The sequence below is a fragment of the Thalia democratica genome, chromosome 1 (assembly GCF_965202585.1).
Source record: "Thalia democratica chromosome 1, ktThaDemo2.hap1.1, whole genome shotgun sequence".
In the NCBI taxonomy this organism is placed as follows: domain Eukaryota; kingdom Metazoa; phylum Chordata; class Thaliacea; order Salpida; family Salpidae; genus Thalia; species Thalia democratica.
The window spans coordinates 53,697,497-53,715,951 of record NC_139165.1 but is presented as its reverse complement, the minus strand read 5'-3'; the positions used below and the strand labels follow the sequence as shown (position 1 = coordinate 53,715,951).

At 27.5% G+C, this 18,455-nt stretch overlaps 1 protein-coding gene across 1 annotated transcript; it reads right to left on the bottom strand.

Annotated features, from left to right (window-relative positions):
- Window positions 1-733: 733 nt before the first annotated feature.
- LOC145849121 (vigilin-like) lies at window positions 734-17,301 on the bottom strand. Its single transcript, XM_082954215.1, has 27 exons — window positions 17,221-17,301; window positions 16,204-16,853; window positions 15,896-16,117; window positions 15,592-15,798; window positions 15,377-15,469; window positions 14,988-15,113; window positions 13,980-14,186; window positions 13,159-13,266; window positions 12,947-13,048; window positions 12,173-12,277; window positions 11,948-12,061; window positions 11,368-11,472; window positions 10,651-10,764; window positions 10,219-10,329; window positions 9,654-9,761; window positions 9,146-9,364; window positions 8,588-8,809; window positions 8,163-8,381; window positions 6,565-6,712; window positions 5,710-5,837; window positions 4,541-4,693; window positions 3,812-3,898; window positions 3,434-3,583; window positions 3,117-3,296; window positions 2,409-2,516; window positions 2,177-2,326; window positions 734-2,067 (listed from the first exon to the last, which is right to left on the bottom strand). The coding sequence occupies exons 1-27, from the start codon at window positions 17,240-17,242 to the stop codon at window positions 1,975-1,977; spliced, it is 4,251 nt and encodes a 1,416-aa protein (XP_082810341.1). The 5' UTR covers window positions 17,243-17,301; the 3' UTR covers window positions 734-1,974.
- Between the last annotated feature and the right edge of the window lie 1,154 nt (window positions 17,302-18,455).

Below are 18,455 nucleotides of genomic sequence, written 5' to 3'. Positions count from 1 at the left end.
AAAACATGAAAAAAGTTTGAACATACTTTAATAGAAATACTAATTTAGTTAGTCAAACTAATCTTTAAAATATCTTTGTTAAACTATGAAAAAAATAATAATACAACTTAATGTTAAAGTAGATTTTGAATAGTTTTGTTTACCGTTGATTTTGAATAGTTTTGTTTACCGTTGATTTTTAAAGACATCAAAATTTTAACTAAGCTTTCGAAATGCTTCGCGCCAACTGGCATATATTTTTTATAGCTGGAATTTTAAAGTTTAGTTTAAAGCACTAAATGAGCTCGAATCTTGGCAATCTAAATAGAAACTTGAGAAGATGTCTATTTGGTCATTTCCAGGTGCGGGCCCACAGGAGATTTTCGCAGACCACTTTACTTATTGTTTATAAAAAGTTTGTTACTTGTCTAAGCACCAAATACTAACAGTATAACCTTAACATTGGCACCAAAATTTACTCTTAACTTAAATTTGCCTAGCTTGTAAACTTTGGTTCTAAAACTTATCTATTATTTAACTTTAATAAAATATTTTTATAATTACATATTTAGTAGTTTATAAGTGTTAGCCAGCATTATTTTTTTTTTTAAGTTCTTATAAAAACTTTGAAAATTTAAGGTTATTTTGATAGAGTTCCCGCTAATTCTTGATTTAAAAAAGATCCGGATCCGGTAAATTACTAATTATAATAAACTAAAAGACTCATATCTAAGTAATAAGAAAACAATTTTTGATGCGTCATAGTTTATTGTATAAAACAATATTTAAGAACAAATCCGGCGCGTATTGTCTGGTAGTAATAAAAGAAATAAACAAAAATATAAAAGTCACACAACAAGAGATAAATATGCGATAATAAGAACTTCTGATCAAAACAAAGATGCATTATACGAATATATTAACCCTGAACCACGTATTAATTAGTCATAAAACTTAAAGCCTATATTAGTAAGTTTAGTTTACCACCATATAGATATCCATTTATTTTGAAAGAATTATAAAGTTTTTAAAAATAAGAATGCAAAAGTTAAGTAAACATAGAAATAATTTATCAATCTTATCTAAAAGTTCAATATTTTAATTATTGCACCTTCAAGCTCTGTATAAATATTGGGTTAACAGAGCAAAATTAACCGTGTTCAAATTCTAAAACTTTTTTTAGCATGTGTATAAATACAATTACTACTTCTATAACGCACCTATAAGATTATCTTACAACTTGCAGTTTTTATTAGGTACTAGCTATATCTAAGTGACTAAAATGGCTTTAGTACAATCATAAACGCGTTGTTATAACTAAGACAATTGATTCAAGGTTCACAAAAATTAAAAACTAACCATAATTTATCTAACACATAGACGTGTTTGTTTTAAAACACAAAAAAGCGTATTTTAATAATTCAATTAACATGCTGCTAAGACAACTTCTAGCAGTTAGAAACTAATTTAAAAAGAAAACACTTTGGTGATCCAAAAACAATTTTTAACTTTATGAAAGACAGTAAGATTTCTAAAAGGGGCATTTGCTAATAAAAATTTTGACACTGTTTAGGCGGCGGCAAGTAAATCATGCAAGAACCGCCGGATAACAAAAAAGGTCACCCACCGCTCAAATATAGCCACATTTAAAACTTTTAAAATATAAATAATAATAAAAAAAGAACTATAAAACAATAAAAGATTTTAAAAGCGTATTTTAAACATTTTAAAAACATTATAGAACGCGTTATAAAACACTTAAGAGAAAATTATTTATTAGTTTTAATATTAGTCAGAAGAAAAGTGCGAAGTATTTTTAAAAGGACAACTAATGTTTTGTACGTTATTTAAAAAAAAAGATTAACTCAAGAGTAGTTAAAAGAAGTGGGTATAAAGCTCATAAAATTAAACCTCTATGAGCTCAAGGCACATATTGGATGGTAGACTTAAATGGAGCCTCGGTTTAAAACGCAGTCACGTGACCAACCCGGCTGTCTAGAATCGCCTGCCCCATGCAGGTGCGGCCTTTTGTGGACCAGAGTCACCGCCACCCAAGCTGGGAAAGTCGTCCATGTTGTTGGTGTCAACCTAAAATTAGATTAATTAAAATTAATAAAAATACATTGACTAATTGAAAATTTATTATAAATATATCCATCACTTTAAACTAAAACTTTTTTTAAACTTGATAACAAACCTGCTGATGCCAGGGAGCACCGCTGACAACGTATTGCGAGTGGCCACCGTTCTGCCTGTTCCTCTTGTCCTGACGCGGCTTCTTCTCCATCACCGGCTTCTGCGGCTGCCTGTTCCTCTGCGTCTCCTCGCGCTCCTCCATGTCTTGTCTCTGTAAAGTTTGCAATAGTCAGCTAATAGTTTCTTTAGTTGCATTCATCTTAGTTCGTATTAATCAAAACAACGAAACGAACGTATTCCTCTTCAAGGTTGACGAGATGGTCAACGCAGCTGTTCACTTTTTCTTCGGTACCAGTAACTGTGACCTCGTCACCTCCGTTGCGTGGGAACGTCACGTCAACCTGAATAAAAATTTTAATCAAATTTAATGTTTGCTTTATTTTACTGTAAATTTTATTTTGAGACTTGTTAAAGAGTTTTTAAACGGTCGTCTAAACAACAATTAGAGAGAAAAAAAATCTGAATGACTAAAAAATAGCCTGAGTTTATATGAAAATAAAAAATAGCAGTTAGAGACATTAAATAAATAAAAAATATCGTTAATCAAGCTACTACTTATATAAATTAGTTATCAAAAGAACAGGAAGAAAAATAGATTTATGAAAAAATATTTTTCATCAACAAAAACTAGCTTGAATTAAAAGAAATAAATCTAAATTAGCATGAGATTTGCAAAAAATCAAATAAGCCAGAGTTGAACAAATTCAGCGTGAGTAACTATAAAAAAAATTAATGGTAAACCTGTAAGTGACCTTAATTAATAACTTTTTCAAGGTTTTAGAATTTAGTACATTAGCACTATATTATAAAAATAAAATTGAATTCAGTAGAATTAAAATAATTAAAAAATATATAGCTGCCTAAGTAAAAACTCAATAACTTTTATTTTTTTTTAATTATATGAAAAACGCAACTGTTTGTAAAAAGTTGAATAAACATACTTTAAATTCTTTCATGATCTGCCTGAGTGTACTTCCTTTGAAACCGATGAATCTAGCATGCAGTCTAGAATCGATATGCACGTCGACACTAACGTGAGATTCCAGTTCTCCAACAATGTCCATAATGGCTTTCTTTGCCAGTTCTGTCTTCTCCTCATATCCAACAATTCTAATCTTGTTCTGCAGTAATTTAAAAGTTAAAGTATTATATTCATAATAAAGTTGCTTTTTATGCAAACATTCAATCAAGTGGTGATAAGATTACAACTTAGCTTAAATCAATTACAGAAAGATAAATTAAAATTTGCAAGTAAAACCTGATCTTGCTCAGGATCGTTTTTCTTGGGGAATTGGATGTTAACATCGTGAGCAACTCTTATTTTCGTAATTGATTCTCCTTTCCTTCCAATGATTTTACTGTGGAACTGAGGTGGAACTTCAATTGTCAGCTCGAAGCTCTTCAATTTCTACAGAAATTTGAGGTTGTTTAATGTTTTCTTTTAAGAATTTTTACAAACTAATCAGGTACACAACTAGATTTTGATTAAATATTTTTTTATTTATAAACAAACTGATTCATTAACTCAATTAAATTTAAAATTTAATGACATACAATAAGTTAGTGAGATATAATAAAAGGTATCATGTTTTTAATTTTTCATAAAAAATAACATTATTAAACATCAAATATTAACCCTGTCAGCTTCTTCATCTTCGATGACCTTCACTCTTGCTTCAAGCTCGATCTTGCACATGGCGAGTCTGTCAGCTGTTCCACTGATCTGATAATATTTTATTCTAATAAACATAAAAAATTTACAAGTATTTATCAGATATTAACTTTTCGTTCCAATATAACATTCCATAGTCTATACTCTATAGAATTCAAACCTTCAGTTTGACAACTGAAATGTCAAAAAATTTATTGATTTGCATTACGCGACAAACAACAACACAATTCAATCGTCAATTGTCATTTGAATAGAGAGCTCTTCAACTTGGACTTACAAAACAATGTTTCAAGTGCTCAGTACTTGTAAATTAATTAAATAAACAAGCACTGTCAACGTGGTAACATCAACTGCTATAAATTGAAAAATTGTTCTTTGTTTATGATTTTACTTTTGTTGAAAAAATTTATAAATTTCAAGCTTTAAAATATAAACTAAGAAGTTCTTATCTTGAACCTTTATCTTGAATCAGAACTTGTAGATCATGAAAATAGAAATTAAACAAAAAAGAAATGTAAGGTATAAAAATGCTTAAAAATTATTAACTTCATACAGTGCATTTTACTTAAAAAAGCTTAAATAACCTAAAAAACCAACATTTATATAAAAGTTTTATATAAAGTTTTAAGTAACAATAAAAGCAAAAATATAGAACTTAATACAACAAAAGCAATACACAAGTAGCAAACTAACAGTGATAATGTCAGATTTGAGGTCCATTTTGGGAATGTTGACATGAACATTGCATTTATCCATCAACTCGCGAACCTTCTTACCTTTCTCACCAATGATGTAGCGATGATAGGTGTATGGGATGCTTACTTCTTCACTAATTGGAATTAGCGCCTGTAACATTCAATTGCATTTGTATACAATGTAATTAAGTATTTTGTTTAACTAACACAAAAAATTGGTAGATAAAATTAAATTTACCTACGTTTATTATCATGATAATACCTAACAAAATCAATTGCGAATTAAATGTGCTTATAGTTAAACAATGGCATTATGTATATAATAGACAAGTAACTCATTATTATATTATATGCATAAAATTGATGATTTCTATCTTCGGTTTATATTAAAGAAATTACTTTATTTATTTTTAACTTAGTGATTTTAATTCATTTGTTTGTTGTATAAGAATTTAAAAATACACATAGGTACTAAGTATAAATATTTTCAAAAAAAATTTTTGCACTATTTTATTCTCAATTTGTACAATATTTAATTTTAAACTTTACATTTGATATTTATTTTTATAAATTTTTAAATTGAAATGTATCACTCGTCATAACTAACATTACTAATGACACTTTTTTATGAAAGATTTTAAGCTGTTTTATGAAAAAATGTAAACTAAAACCAATTGTACTGATATTTATTAAACTTAAAAAAAAGTACAAACAAAACTACTAAAAAGTTTCACGGTTTATTTGTTTACTTAAAAAAGTATGAACACTTGACTTATTTAATTAAATTAATCGCTATTTTGTACTCCTTTTATTTTTAATTGGACAAGCTACTTTTATACACATATGGTATACACATACACAATATATGCTGAACAACAAGGTGTAACGCAAACAATATACTAACTAAATTATCTTTTTTATTAATTCATATAAACATTTATTCAGCTTTCTTATTTACTTTATTGTTAATTTGAGTTAAGATTTATGTTATTTTCATGCATACAAAACTTGTAATAAAATATTTTCTTATTTCTACCAGCAGTTTAATATCTTTGAACCATTGACTGCAGCGAGCGTTACTGGTAATCAAAGTTAGTAAAACTTGGTAACAGTTATAACACGTAGTTATTTAATTTTACAGAAATCTTAATTCAATTAAGTACCAACCTTCAATGCATCAATAGCCAAAATAACTTTGTCTTTGTGGCCATCAATAACAATTGTCTTCTTTCTAACTTCTTCTTTTTGTTTTGCTTCTTCATCTACTTCTGCCTCGCCATTGGTTTGTGGTGCAGCTGCATAAAATAAATGTTTGTTAATATAAACTTACTTAACTAAGATGAATATATTAAATAGCATTATAAATCATTATTTGAACTTACATCTCATATAGTAAATATTTGTCAAGTATTTTTCTAGGAAAAAAATTGTTCGTGGTAAAACGAGTTAAAAATTAATTATTTTACAACGCATTATGGTTTTTATATAAAGTTTTATTTCCTTAGTTTTATTTCACATAAAATGTTAAATAAATTACATAAGTATTTTTAAAACTATAAACATGACCATTCAACAAACTACAAAACGATAAATTAGACATAACAGTGTGTTTAATATGAATACAGCTTGTTGTTTTCACCGACGAAAACCACGCAAACAGTGGATGAAAAGAAACTTGCTGCAGGCACAAACAGGTTTGATCCAAAACTTAAACAAACAGCGAGCAATGAATAGCTTGCAACGTAGCACATTCAAAGCAGCACAAATTTCAACACTAACATTTTAAAAGCTTGAGGCGCTCGCAAGCAGCTCGAAATATTCAGCTACCTTCTACGTTGAAGTTTTTCGTCACGCTCTAATGAGCGCGCCACGTGTGCACTCGTTTTGCAAAATTTAGCATTTTTATCTATTTCATAACTCTTTTAACGTTTATGGTGGTTTACTATTTCATTAAAACGAGTTTAAAGTTTATGACGATTTTTGAAAACACTTATAAATACTCATTATTAATAAACAGCTTACCATCACTGTTGTTTCTGTTTCCTCGGTTTGGAAACTTCACTTGAACGTTGAAATCATTTTGAACTTTTTGCACATTCTCACCACCTTTACCGATGAGCGTCCTGTGATACTTTTCATCAACTTCAATCGATTCTGACACGTGGTTATCCTAAAAATATTTGAAAAGTTCAACAACTTGTATTTTTAGCGTAATAGCAATTAAGTTATACATTTTAGGTTCAATAAAAATATACAGAAATTTTTAGAAAATTTACTTATCTTTAAAATAGTGTTTATACCAATTTACAGGTTTAAAATTTAGTACTAAGTATTTACAATTAATATATGTACAAGTTTTTTTATTATTAAATTTTTATTTATTCAATTTTTTAAGTAAAAGTGTTTTATTTTTTATTAAAAAAATATTACAAGTATGTGTTTAATAAATAGTAAAGTTTTAACGAGCTCATTCATACATTTTAAGAACTTATATTATTATAAAACCGATTAAAGTTTCATATGATATTCTGTCGAATATTTACAAAAAACGCATTTGACATTTTTAAAACTATATCATCGAGAACAAGATAATTTAGCAAACAAATTTAGTTAAAATGGTTGCCTTAGGCAAGTTGCATTAACACGTTGTTTAAAACGATAAACTTTTGTGTAATCAAATTCTAAATGAGTTTACGACTTATGATAGTAGTAATGTTTCTATACTTTTCTAGTACAATACGAAAAAAAGCATTGATTTTAAACTTGTTTGTTAACATTTTTTGTTATATGACTCATCAAACACTTATAAAATCACTCAAGTTTTGAAAGTCACTGTTATTTTATTTAAACTATATTCTTAACTTTAAAACCTTATTTTTTCAATGTATTTCAAAATAAATACCAAAATATTACAGAATTTTATTTGTAAAAAGTTAAATAAGTTAATTTAGCTTAGCCTTAGTTATAAATATTTAAAAATAACTTCATTATTACTCAATAGTATTGTAATAAAGTTGTCTAGTTGTCTAATAAACTTAAACTTTATTGAATTAAACTTAAATTACAACTCAGATGTTTAACCTAAACAAACTAATTTTTTATATAAAAAATTATCAGTTAGATGTACTAAATTTTAAGTAACAAAAAACCTCTTACTACAACAAATATCATCTTTAGATAATCAAGTACCTAATAACAAAATACAACTATATAAAATTTTGGTTTGTACTAAATGACTTCAACAGAAATACTTTGTACGCACTTGTTATCTAAAAGTTTAAAATACTTATATTATCATAATGCTTGAAAACTTTTCAAGCATTATGATAATATTCGACAAGAATTCGATTTTAAGTAACGTAACGGCATCAGTATATATAAGTAAATTGAAAAATTATTTGAGTCATTAAAAACCTCAACTAACTTACATGTTTGTTTATTTAGTAATTAGCATTGTAGCAATACAGCCAAAAGAAAAAACAATTTTTTGCTTTTAAAGAAACGAACTAAAACTAAACTTTATAAAACAAAGTTTTAATGAACTTCAAGAAATCGTTCCTACTTAACTTTATAAGTCGAAAGTGTATTACAACAAAACTTTTTCAATAAAACTAACTAACCAAGTCTGACACAATTTCCTCCATTTTAGATTTAGCACCTTGTACGCACTCCTGAGGACCTTTAATCCGGACTACGTTGGAATCCTCATTGATACGAGGGAAAGAGACGGTAACTCCTCCAAAATCTTCACTGATTTGACGGAGTACTTGTCCTCGTTTTGCCAGGAAATATTTATGATGCTTACGGTCTACATCGAGCTCGATTTCAGCAGTGTTCTCCTTTTTTTTGCAATTTTAATAATTAAACTCTTTTTTATACTTTATGTTCCGAAAAGAACTTTTTAAAAGTGTGATAACTTTACTTTAAATTTAAATATTTAAAACTTCAGCCTTCAAAACATTTAATTTATAAAAAAAAACATCCATTTATTATTTTTTGAAAAAATATACTAAGAACAAGAAAAAAAATAAAAACAAAAACTAACAAGAGTGGCAATTCGAGCTTCTAACATTTCTTTTGCCTTCGTCACCCCTTCCTGCTTGCCAACAATATGGATGGTTCCATTATCTGCATCGGATGTGTTCGGGAAAATTATTCTTGCTCCGGTCTCCTTCTTCACCTCGTTGATGCTGGCTCCCTGCTTGCCGATCAAGTACCTGTGCAGCTCGTTTGCACATTTCACTTCTTGTGTGAAGCTGTTTTCTTCCTAAATTCAAACAAATTGATTAAACCAATATCTTACGTTAAAAATAATCAGAATTTTTTATTAATAATTTTGATACATTCAACTAATAATGGAGTATGTCTGCAAACTTTAAAAAAATTAAAAATCTATAACAATACTGCTTTTTTGAACTTTATTTAAATGTTTTTAAGATTCTTATATAAATTATCTTTACGGAAAAAATCAATGTAAGAATATCATTTTTTTAAGTATGTTATACAGACTAAAAAAGCAAAAAAAATTACAAACAAGAAATGAAGTGATGCGCTAAAATTTTGAGATAAAAACAATTCTAATCTACTAAAAAAAAAGACAAACTCTGTTTTGTGCCATTTCTAGAAGTTGCGCCTTTGCTTTTTTGACAAACTCAGGTTCACCTCTGACAGTAACCGAATCAGAACCACTGTCTCCCGATGGAAAGTGAATCTGCACATTTCCACACTCCTGCTTCACACGCTTCACTCCCAATCCACCTTTTCCGATCAAATACTGATGCAGTTTTGCATCTATTTTGATAGTCTCTTCAGTAATTTTGGCCTGAAAAAATACACTATTTTTAAAGTTATCTAGACGCCATTGGCAAATAATAAGCTTTTGTTATCAAATTTTAATAATCTTTAGAAGCTTTAAGTAGCTTTACAACCGTGATTTAATACTCTAGTCTTAAATGATGAGTAACTTAAATTCTTATGAAAAATAAAGCAAATGATCTTCTTTATTTTGTAATCCAATCACTAACGTACAGGTTTAAAGTTATCAATTAATTTTTCAAAAAAAGGATTGATCTATAAATAAAATACTATATGAAAGTTTGCATGAGACCCACCTCTTTGCTTTCAATTGCACGAATCATGGCTCGCGCTTTTTCGCAATCCGCTTTCTTGCCGACAACCGTGATGACGTCATCGTTTGAATTCTCACTCGGCATATCGATCTGTGATTCAAGTCAATTTTCTATTATTAATGTTGATCGAGAAAAAATTTGATTTTTTTAACACAACATTGATTTTAATATCAGACTTAAGTGTAAAATGCAAACCTGAACTTCATACTTGGAATTTAATCTGAGAAGCCAGTTGTGAAAATTTATGTTTATTTTTTCAGAAAAACAGAACTTCATTTTTAAGGTATGTATATAGAGTAGACAATTTGATGCAAACATTATTTTTTCTTAAGTTTTTAATTGAAAATTAAGTTTAATAAAGTATATTACGACAAAAAATTGTTTATGAATTATTTACAGTCCATTAAGGTTAGAAGAAACTTAAAGGATGGCGCATTTACATAACTTCACCTTTTCATTTATAACACTATCAAAACTATCAGAACAATAACACTTGAGTAATACCAACTTTTTGAACAAAAAATCATACAAACACTTCAAAACTCACTTGTGTTGACGTTTCTTCGCGTATTTTTTTAATGTTAGCACCTCCTTTTCCTATAATGTTCTTGTGGTACTGCTTCAGAATAGGAACTTGCAGGCGGAAACTTTTTTCAACCTTAGATAATTTAAATTTGAACAAAACTGTAAAACTAAAGCTTTCAAAAGCTAAAAAGAGAATAACAATGTAACATAGTTCCGGTATAAAAATCAGTACAAAATAAGCAAAAAATTGTTTTTCAAAAACGAAAAATAGATACTTATAACGACAGAAAAGTATTTAGCATCTGGATCAAAATATTATATTATAAGAAAAAAAAAACTATGGGAAACTTTTTTAATATGTAAAAAACATCTTAAAACAGTATATGATAACCTTGCTCAAATAAGTTTAAATAATGTGTTTTTTAGTTATAATGTATTATAAGTTTTATCTTACCAAACCATCAGTTGTTTTCTTAAGCCGCTTGAAGCATTTTTCAACATCATCTTTTGGTCCCTTAAGTACAACTATATCGCTGTTCTTTGAAGCTTCAGGGAAATTAATATTGACCTGAAATTTATATAATAGAAGTTTATTTTAAAAAAAACTTTACATTTAAATTTGTATGAAACATAATTTGAAATACTGCTAGTCTTATAATCATTAAAGTATATTTTAAATAGTATATTGAGCAAACAAAAACAATATAAAACGTAGAAGCTATCTTTTGGGATGTTAGGTGTTGTAACATATAAAACTTTATTGTTTATATTGTTGCATCATTTTGTTGTAAGTTTTATTTTATGCAAAACATAAAGTTAAATAAACAAAACGAGTTTTTTTTTTTAATTATTTAGAAAGAACGTAATAGAAATCTAAATAAAAAACAAGTTTAGCGCAGATAAATTTAGTAAATAAAAACTAACCTTAATACTTATTTTATACAACCTTTTTTCGAAATAATCAAAGAATTTATAAAAACATTCATTTTATAAATAAATAAAAATATCAATTATATTTCCAAAATATTTGTTACGTAATCAGAATTTATTTGACTTAGTACGTTACGTAAAGAGAAAAAATATTAAGTATTCTAAAGTTATGTAATAAAATCATTAATAAAATAGAAGTATTTTAAATTAACTACTTGGTAAAACATTAATAAATACAAACCGCAGGAAACTCTTGGCGAATTTGCTTGATATTCTCACCCTTTTGTCCAATAATGTTTTTATGAAATTTGTGAGGAATAATTATATCCTTTTTGCGTTCATTTTCCTGCCAGATTACACATGTTAATATAAAGTAGTTAGTACTAAAATTGATAAATATATCAAAGCGAAGTTACTAACAGTATACATTTTATGCGAACTAATCTTTTTTTAATGACTTCAATTGGAATTTAGGTTAGTATTACTTTGTAATAGTAATTTTTTTATAAATACTTTAACAATTAACTTGGTATTAATTTAATTTTGTAAATAAGTTATTTTTATATCAAAAAACCTTTTAGTAATTATAGAGGCCCTATATCTACTACTAAAAAAAGTACAAATGAGTTTTATAAAAAATGACTGCAGAATTCAAAAATTAACACAATATTTCCTGTTGTTAGTTTACTTTTAATTGTTTCAACTATGTACAGATACTAAAGCCTAAAAAAGAACTAAAACACGTAAAATATATAAGTGATCAAGCTAGAACATTTCAATCTATGTATACACTTTACAAAAAAAATTGTATCATTATATACCAGTTTAGCTCCTTTGGCCTGAAGTTCTTTGGTAGCGGCTTCAACGCCAGCTTTTGGTCCTTCTATTTTAATGTTTCCGTCTACAGAATCTTTGTCCGGAATTTGAATCTGAACCTATAAAATTGAATAACAACTTTAAAGCAGTGATGTCTAAAAATATTTTTTAACGATTATAAACAGTCAAACAAGTTTATTTACTGCAACTTGCACTATGATAATATATACCTTATAATCCTCGCGCATCTTGTTGATAATTTTTCCACTTTTTCCAATAATTTCAGGGAAGTATTTACGGTCTATTGTTACTTCACAAACAGCCAAATCACTTTCCTATTAAATGCATACACATTAAAATTAATTCCTTTATTCATACTATGCATAAACCTAAAATTATTTAGCGAGGTTTTTAATAAGGATTTTGATTCTAACAAGTTTATATTATGGTTATAAAGAAAAAGAGGTGTTATTAGTTAAAATATAGTTATTTAAAAAATTTAATTACATTAAATAATTCAGTAAGTCACATTAAACTTTATTAATTATGGAATTTTTTTTATATTTCCTATAACTTTACAGTCCCTTTTACAGATTGAAAAATTTGTATTAAAAAAAAAAAATAATTAAAATATTTTTTCATAAATAAAACGAAACCGGTCGTAGGATTGTCTTGGATGCTGTTGTTGTTGATCGTGCGGTGAAGTTCATAGTTTATTAAATATATATATACATAAATAAAACTGGTCATATAAAGCTTTTTGTAGCAACTTTAAGTTTAAAGTTTTACTATAGTAACTTTAAGTAATCCAATAAAAGAAAGATAAAATTACTTTTAAAGACTTGTAAAATTTATTATGCTTAGAAAAAAACTAAAATTAAGAATAAGGCTTAGGATTTATTAATATATCCAAGTAAGACTTGAACTAATTTCGAATCCTTTTTTAGTGCAATTCTTATTTTTAAATACTCTTTTTCGTTTAAATTTAACTTTTTTTAACTTACAAGTTCTTCTACTTTTTTAGTCAACACATCAAGAAGAGGATCAGTTTCTTCTGGTGGTCCAGTACATTGAATTTCTTCGCTTTCAAGAAAGTCTATTTGCACCTAACAAAAAAGCCATGTTACAGTTTTTAATAAAATCTTTGCATTAAAACTATAAAAATTAAACAATTTGTAATTAATATACTAAAAATTACTTCTTATAAACATCAAACCTTAGGGTATTTTTCATTAAGAGCACGAATGGATTCACCTTTCTTTCCAATAATGTAGCGATGAAGCCATTTAGGTGCTCGAATTTTTTTGATGACCACGCTATTTGCCTGTATGATTTAATTAAGAGTATATAATATTCGTTATCTTTTACAAATTTTTAACTATAAAACTATGTTTTTTTGTAAACAAAGTTTTAATAACTAAGTTTATATGTGAAGCAGGAAAAAACAATAAAACTATTATAACTTTGCGCCTCAGGTACTAATTACTTTAACTTTTGGCTTCTTAAAAATAGCATTTCATAATAGATAATAAAAAATGAAAGAATGACGGATGGTACAATTTTGCAAAACTTTACACTAGATCAAGGTTTCCCAAACTTTTTTTCAAAATGCCCCCTTAAAAGAAATATAAAGCTATGGCCCCCTCCAACAATATTTCTCAAAAAAACCCATTAAAATTGCTTAAAACCTTTTTTTTTGTTCTTTACCATCAACTCCGGAATAACTAGTGTAAGTTTTAAATTATGGCCTTGTGGCTCCCCTTTTACGGCTTGGGGGCCTCTAAATTTTTTTCCATAATATCTAGTATAAGTTTCAAAACTACCATTAAAATCGCCGGAGACTTTTTTTTGCTCTTCATCATCAGCTCCAGAATACCTAGTTTAAGTTTCAAATCATGACCTCATTGTTCCCCTATGGCCTCATTACTGCTAATTTGACTATGTAACAAACCGCAACAATTATGTTATATTAACTTAATTGTAAAAAATTTAACAGGGAATAAATAATTACGATTCTAAAATAAACATCATAATCACTTTGTTATAGACAGCATTTAGAGCGGCTCCGATTTTATCAGGTAATCCACGAATTATAACGGTTTCGGATAGATCATCAGGTTTAGGAAGTTCAACAGCACACCCAGTCTCAGCAAGAATATCTTGCAAGGTTCTTCCTTTTGGACCGATGATAAAACGATGTTGAGTTTTGCTGATTTCAATCTCAATTTTAGTGCAGTTTTCTTTCTGATAAATATAAAGACTGATTCAAAATAGGTTCTTGTATTTCTAACTAAGCAAACATTTATTAGAGCTAATATTAAATTACTGTTAATAGTTAATAATGTATTGTTTACGTATTTACCAAACTATGTATACGAAATATAGACTTATGTTTACTTTTATTAATTTCTTCACTTGATCAAGGTCATAAAGTTTGTATTAATTTAAACAGTTAAGAGATATAAGGGTACTAAGTCAAAAAATTTATTAGGTTAATTTTTTTTTAAGTCCAAATAAAACAGACAAAAAAGGTTATTTCATTAAAAATTCATTTTTTCCAACTGTTTTAAACAGTTGTGCTAAAAACATTTGTCTTATTTAAAGAATTTTTTTTATGTATTTTTACCTTGAGAAATAATCTTTTTTTTGGTTAAAAAAAGATTTTTTTAATCACAAAAATACAACTTTTTTCTTATAATGCAAAGGACATATTCTAAAAACTTGAGATTAAGTGCTTTAAAATTGAAGTAGGTAGATATATTTTCAGAATATTCGCAACACATATTTTATATCGTATAAACGATAGATTAAAATTAATTGTAGTATGTAAAAAAATATTTTTTTAATTCATGATGAAAAAATAAAAAAAATCTAAGGAAGTAAAATAGATACTGTAAACTGCAGTGGGTGTAAAAATAAAAAAATTGGCTATGTTTGCTTGCTTTTAATAAAAACAATCAAAAGCTGCTAACTATTTCAATGGCAAAATTAATGGAAATGCATATTTCATATGACTGGGTAACAGTTTTCGGAAAAAAAACTAACCATTTCCTTGTATATGGCAGAAAGTTTGGCTGTTGCCTTGGCCACGTCTTCACGATCACCCGTAATGACAATCTCGTCCTTCTGAACACTTGCAGGTGGAACATTCACACGCAAGTTTTTCGCATCCTTAACATTTAGATTTAATACTGAATTTACAGTGTTTAAAAAAATTGAACGCAATAATGCTTTGTCTATATTTTACAATTGAATATTTAATCCAGCTCAGTTTAAGCTAGATATTGATATTTATTAATATATATTAGCATTGTATTATTGCATTAAAATCAAAATTTAAAAATATATATATAAGTTTGATTTTGTCATAATTTTCTTCAGCTTAATTTATTTTTAAATTACAACCTATCTTTTTGCCACAAAATATAACTTACTTTATACAGTTCATTAATCACACAATTGTGAGCACCACACAAAAACGGATGGTAGTTTCTATCAAAATTCAATTTCTTAACATCTAGTTTTGCCTGTGAAAACGAAACTACACTTAACATTTATTTTTTTAAATAATCATCTTGTATACTAAGTATTATTGACTTATTTAGTTGTAAAAATAAAAATGTATTAATTCTACTACATAAAAACTCACTTGTTTATCCGCAATAGTTTGTATCTCATTTCTAGCTTGTTGCAATCCCTCTGCAGCTCCCTTTATTACAATAGTTGTGTTCTTAGAATCTCTGTCTGGAACTTTGATGCTAGTTGCTGTTTCCAACTCAATCCTTTTCAACACATCACCAGCTTTTCCCAATATAAACTTATGAAAGTTCTTTGGAATGTCCAACGAGATTTCAGCCTGTTAAAAAATTATGTTTAATATTTTATACTGAAATTTTCTTACTTACATTGTTTACATTTAAAATCAAAACATATAACTTTAAGCATGGTTTAACCTTTGTTTGAAGTTTACTGTAGATTTCGCGCCTGGCTTGGAGAACGTTGTCATTACGACCAGAAACAAGCACAGAAAGTGATCCATCCTTGCAGTTAGAAATTTCAATAGTAGTTTCGGTATTTTTTTGTATATACTTACACTGCTTCAACTGCTCATTTAGATCCCTAATACCAAATTTTCCATCTTTGAATGCTCGTTCCTCAGGTGGTATAATAAACATCTAAAAAGTTTACACATTGTTTAAATGCCTTACATATTTATTTATAATAATATAAAACTTTGATCCAAAAGTTCTAAAATAAAAACCTGAGTTGTAAAGGTTGGTTTGATTTTGCGTATTTGATTGGTGGACCAAACATTAGCTTTTTTTATACTTGAAGTACCACCATTTACAGCATTACCACCCAATGGGGGAAAAGCTTCTTGATATGTGGGAACAGCTGGAACCTTGGGCTTAGCTGGAGCCTTTTTAACAACTGGAGCTTCAGCAACTGGAGCTTCAGCAACTGGAGTTTCAGCAACTGGAGTTTCAGCGACTGGAGCTTCAACGACTGGAGCTTCAACGACTGGATCTTCAGCGACTGGATCTTCAGCAACTGGATCTTCAGCAACTGGATCTTCAGCAACTGGATCTTCGGCAACTGGGTCTTCAGCAACTTCAGGTTCTGAAGCAGGTGTTGGTTCAACTGGTTCATCAACCGCAGCAACTTCACTTTCTTCAGTTACCTCTTCTGCTGATTCTTCAGTTTGCACTTCAACAGGAGCTTCATCTTCAGCTTGAACTTCAGGTTCATCTACAGTTTCAGAAACAGCTTCTGCTTCAACTGCAACATCAGGCTCAACAGAAGATTCAGAGTTATTTTCTGGCCCACCATCCTCAGCATTTACTTCTGGAGTTGGTTCAACTGTTTCTTCAGCATCCATTTGAACTTCTTCAGTAGGCACAACAGCATCAACTAATAATTAATGAAAAAAACATAAGTTTTTTTTTGTAAAAATATGTTTTATTTATTAATAAAATAAAATTTGTTCTTTTTTCATCTTTAACTTGTTTGATTGAAGTAAAACTATTTATTTCTAATATTTGCTTTACTTTAACATAAACAGTCTACTAGACAATAGAAAGAAGTATTAAGTAAAAAAATTTTTAAATGTGTTTATAACTTTTCTAATCAAAAGTATAAGTTTTCTAATTATCCAATACTCTTAACCCTTAAATAAATAAATTATATTTCTTAATATAAACATTTTAAACAAAATACTACAAGCTTAATTAATATACATCTTACACTTTTAGTATTTTAAACTAACAACGCAACTTACTCTGGTCATTTGTAGAAGTCATAGTCAAAAGTCAGGTCCTTGTCCGTACACTTAAAACTTTTTATTGTTTATTTAAAAACTGAAATTAAAATTGAAGATTAAAATCTAATTCATTTATTTATAAATTTCATAATTGAATCAAAAAAATAAAGAAAAGCTGAAACTTTTTTTTTTGAAAACTTTTATTTTATAAGTGCTGCATATTGTCTTTTGTCATTTAGTGATAACTTAATAAGACTTTATTTAAGCATAATCTTATAACAAAGCTCTTGTTGTTTCAAACAATATGCTAATTTTACATAATTAAACACTAATAAAAGACTAATATTGCTTTTAAACTAATAACTGAACAAAATTGAATTTAAGCAAAATTAATTTATGTTAAACTAAATCAAATTAACAATAGTAAAATACTAATTTAAAGCACTTAATAAAAACTATGATTGACACAAATTAAGTCAATACTAAAACAACAAATTAAGTGTTTAATAACTTATACTTAGCAAACTTTTGTTGTATTTTAAGCTAAGTAAACTATAAAAAATACTAATAAAAAAATTTAAATTGGCAGTAAAATAAATTATATCAAAATTCAGATAATTATTAACTGCTTCTACTACTTAGTATTGAAAATTAAGTTACACAACAGACAGGTTTTTATTAAAAAGTTTAACAAGCCAATCGAAAACATCAATCGTACAACCTTGTTTTAGCTTAAAGGGCTACTTAAGTGTCATATGCCGACAATGTCAAACACATTTAATGACAATATTACAATAAATACAATGTACAGGCATACTAGAGATGTTAAATCATAAAAACAATGTAAGTACTTCAAATGGTCAATGTCAACATTAATTCTAGTATCTTTGGACATTTGGTTGCAAAACTTTATTTACAAAAGGCTTAAACCTGATGTAACATTTTTTTAATTTCTAAAGGACTTTTAAGAAAACTTTTGCAATGATTAAGAAGCACTTTGTAGTAAAATTATGAACATAAGTTAATAATATTAATATATATTTTTTTAATTTAAAACAATGTAATTTTAACATAAATTTATTATAAATACAATTAAATAGCACACACTTAATTTGGAAACATACTAGACAGTAAAAATATATAATTTTTATTTCTAAACAAAGGAAAAAAGTTTTGAAACTAATATTTTTTGTTTCCTAAACTTGTATATAGATACATGTGTTTGTTATATATATATTGTATAAATTTCTAAT

What these genes read in the sequence shown, in the direction of transcription:
- LOC145849121 (XM_082954215.1), bottom strand. Translation starts at nt 17,242, where the DNA reads ATGACTTCTACAAATGACCAGA. An exon ending in CTAAAAAAGTAGAAGAACTT is followed by an intron (nt 12,278 to 12,946) that starts GTAAGTTAAAAA and finishes TGCATTTAATAG; the next exon opens with GAAAGTGATTTGGCTGTTTG. An exon ending in ACGATCCTGAGCAAGATCAG is followed by an intron (nt 3,297 to 3,433) that starts GTTTTACTTGCA and finishes AAATTACTGCAG; the next exon opens with AACAAGATTAGAATTGTTGG.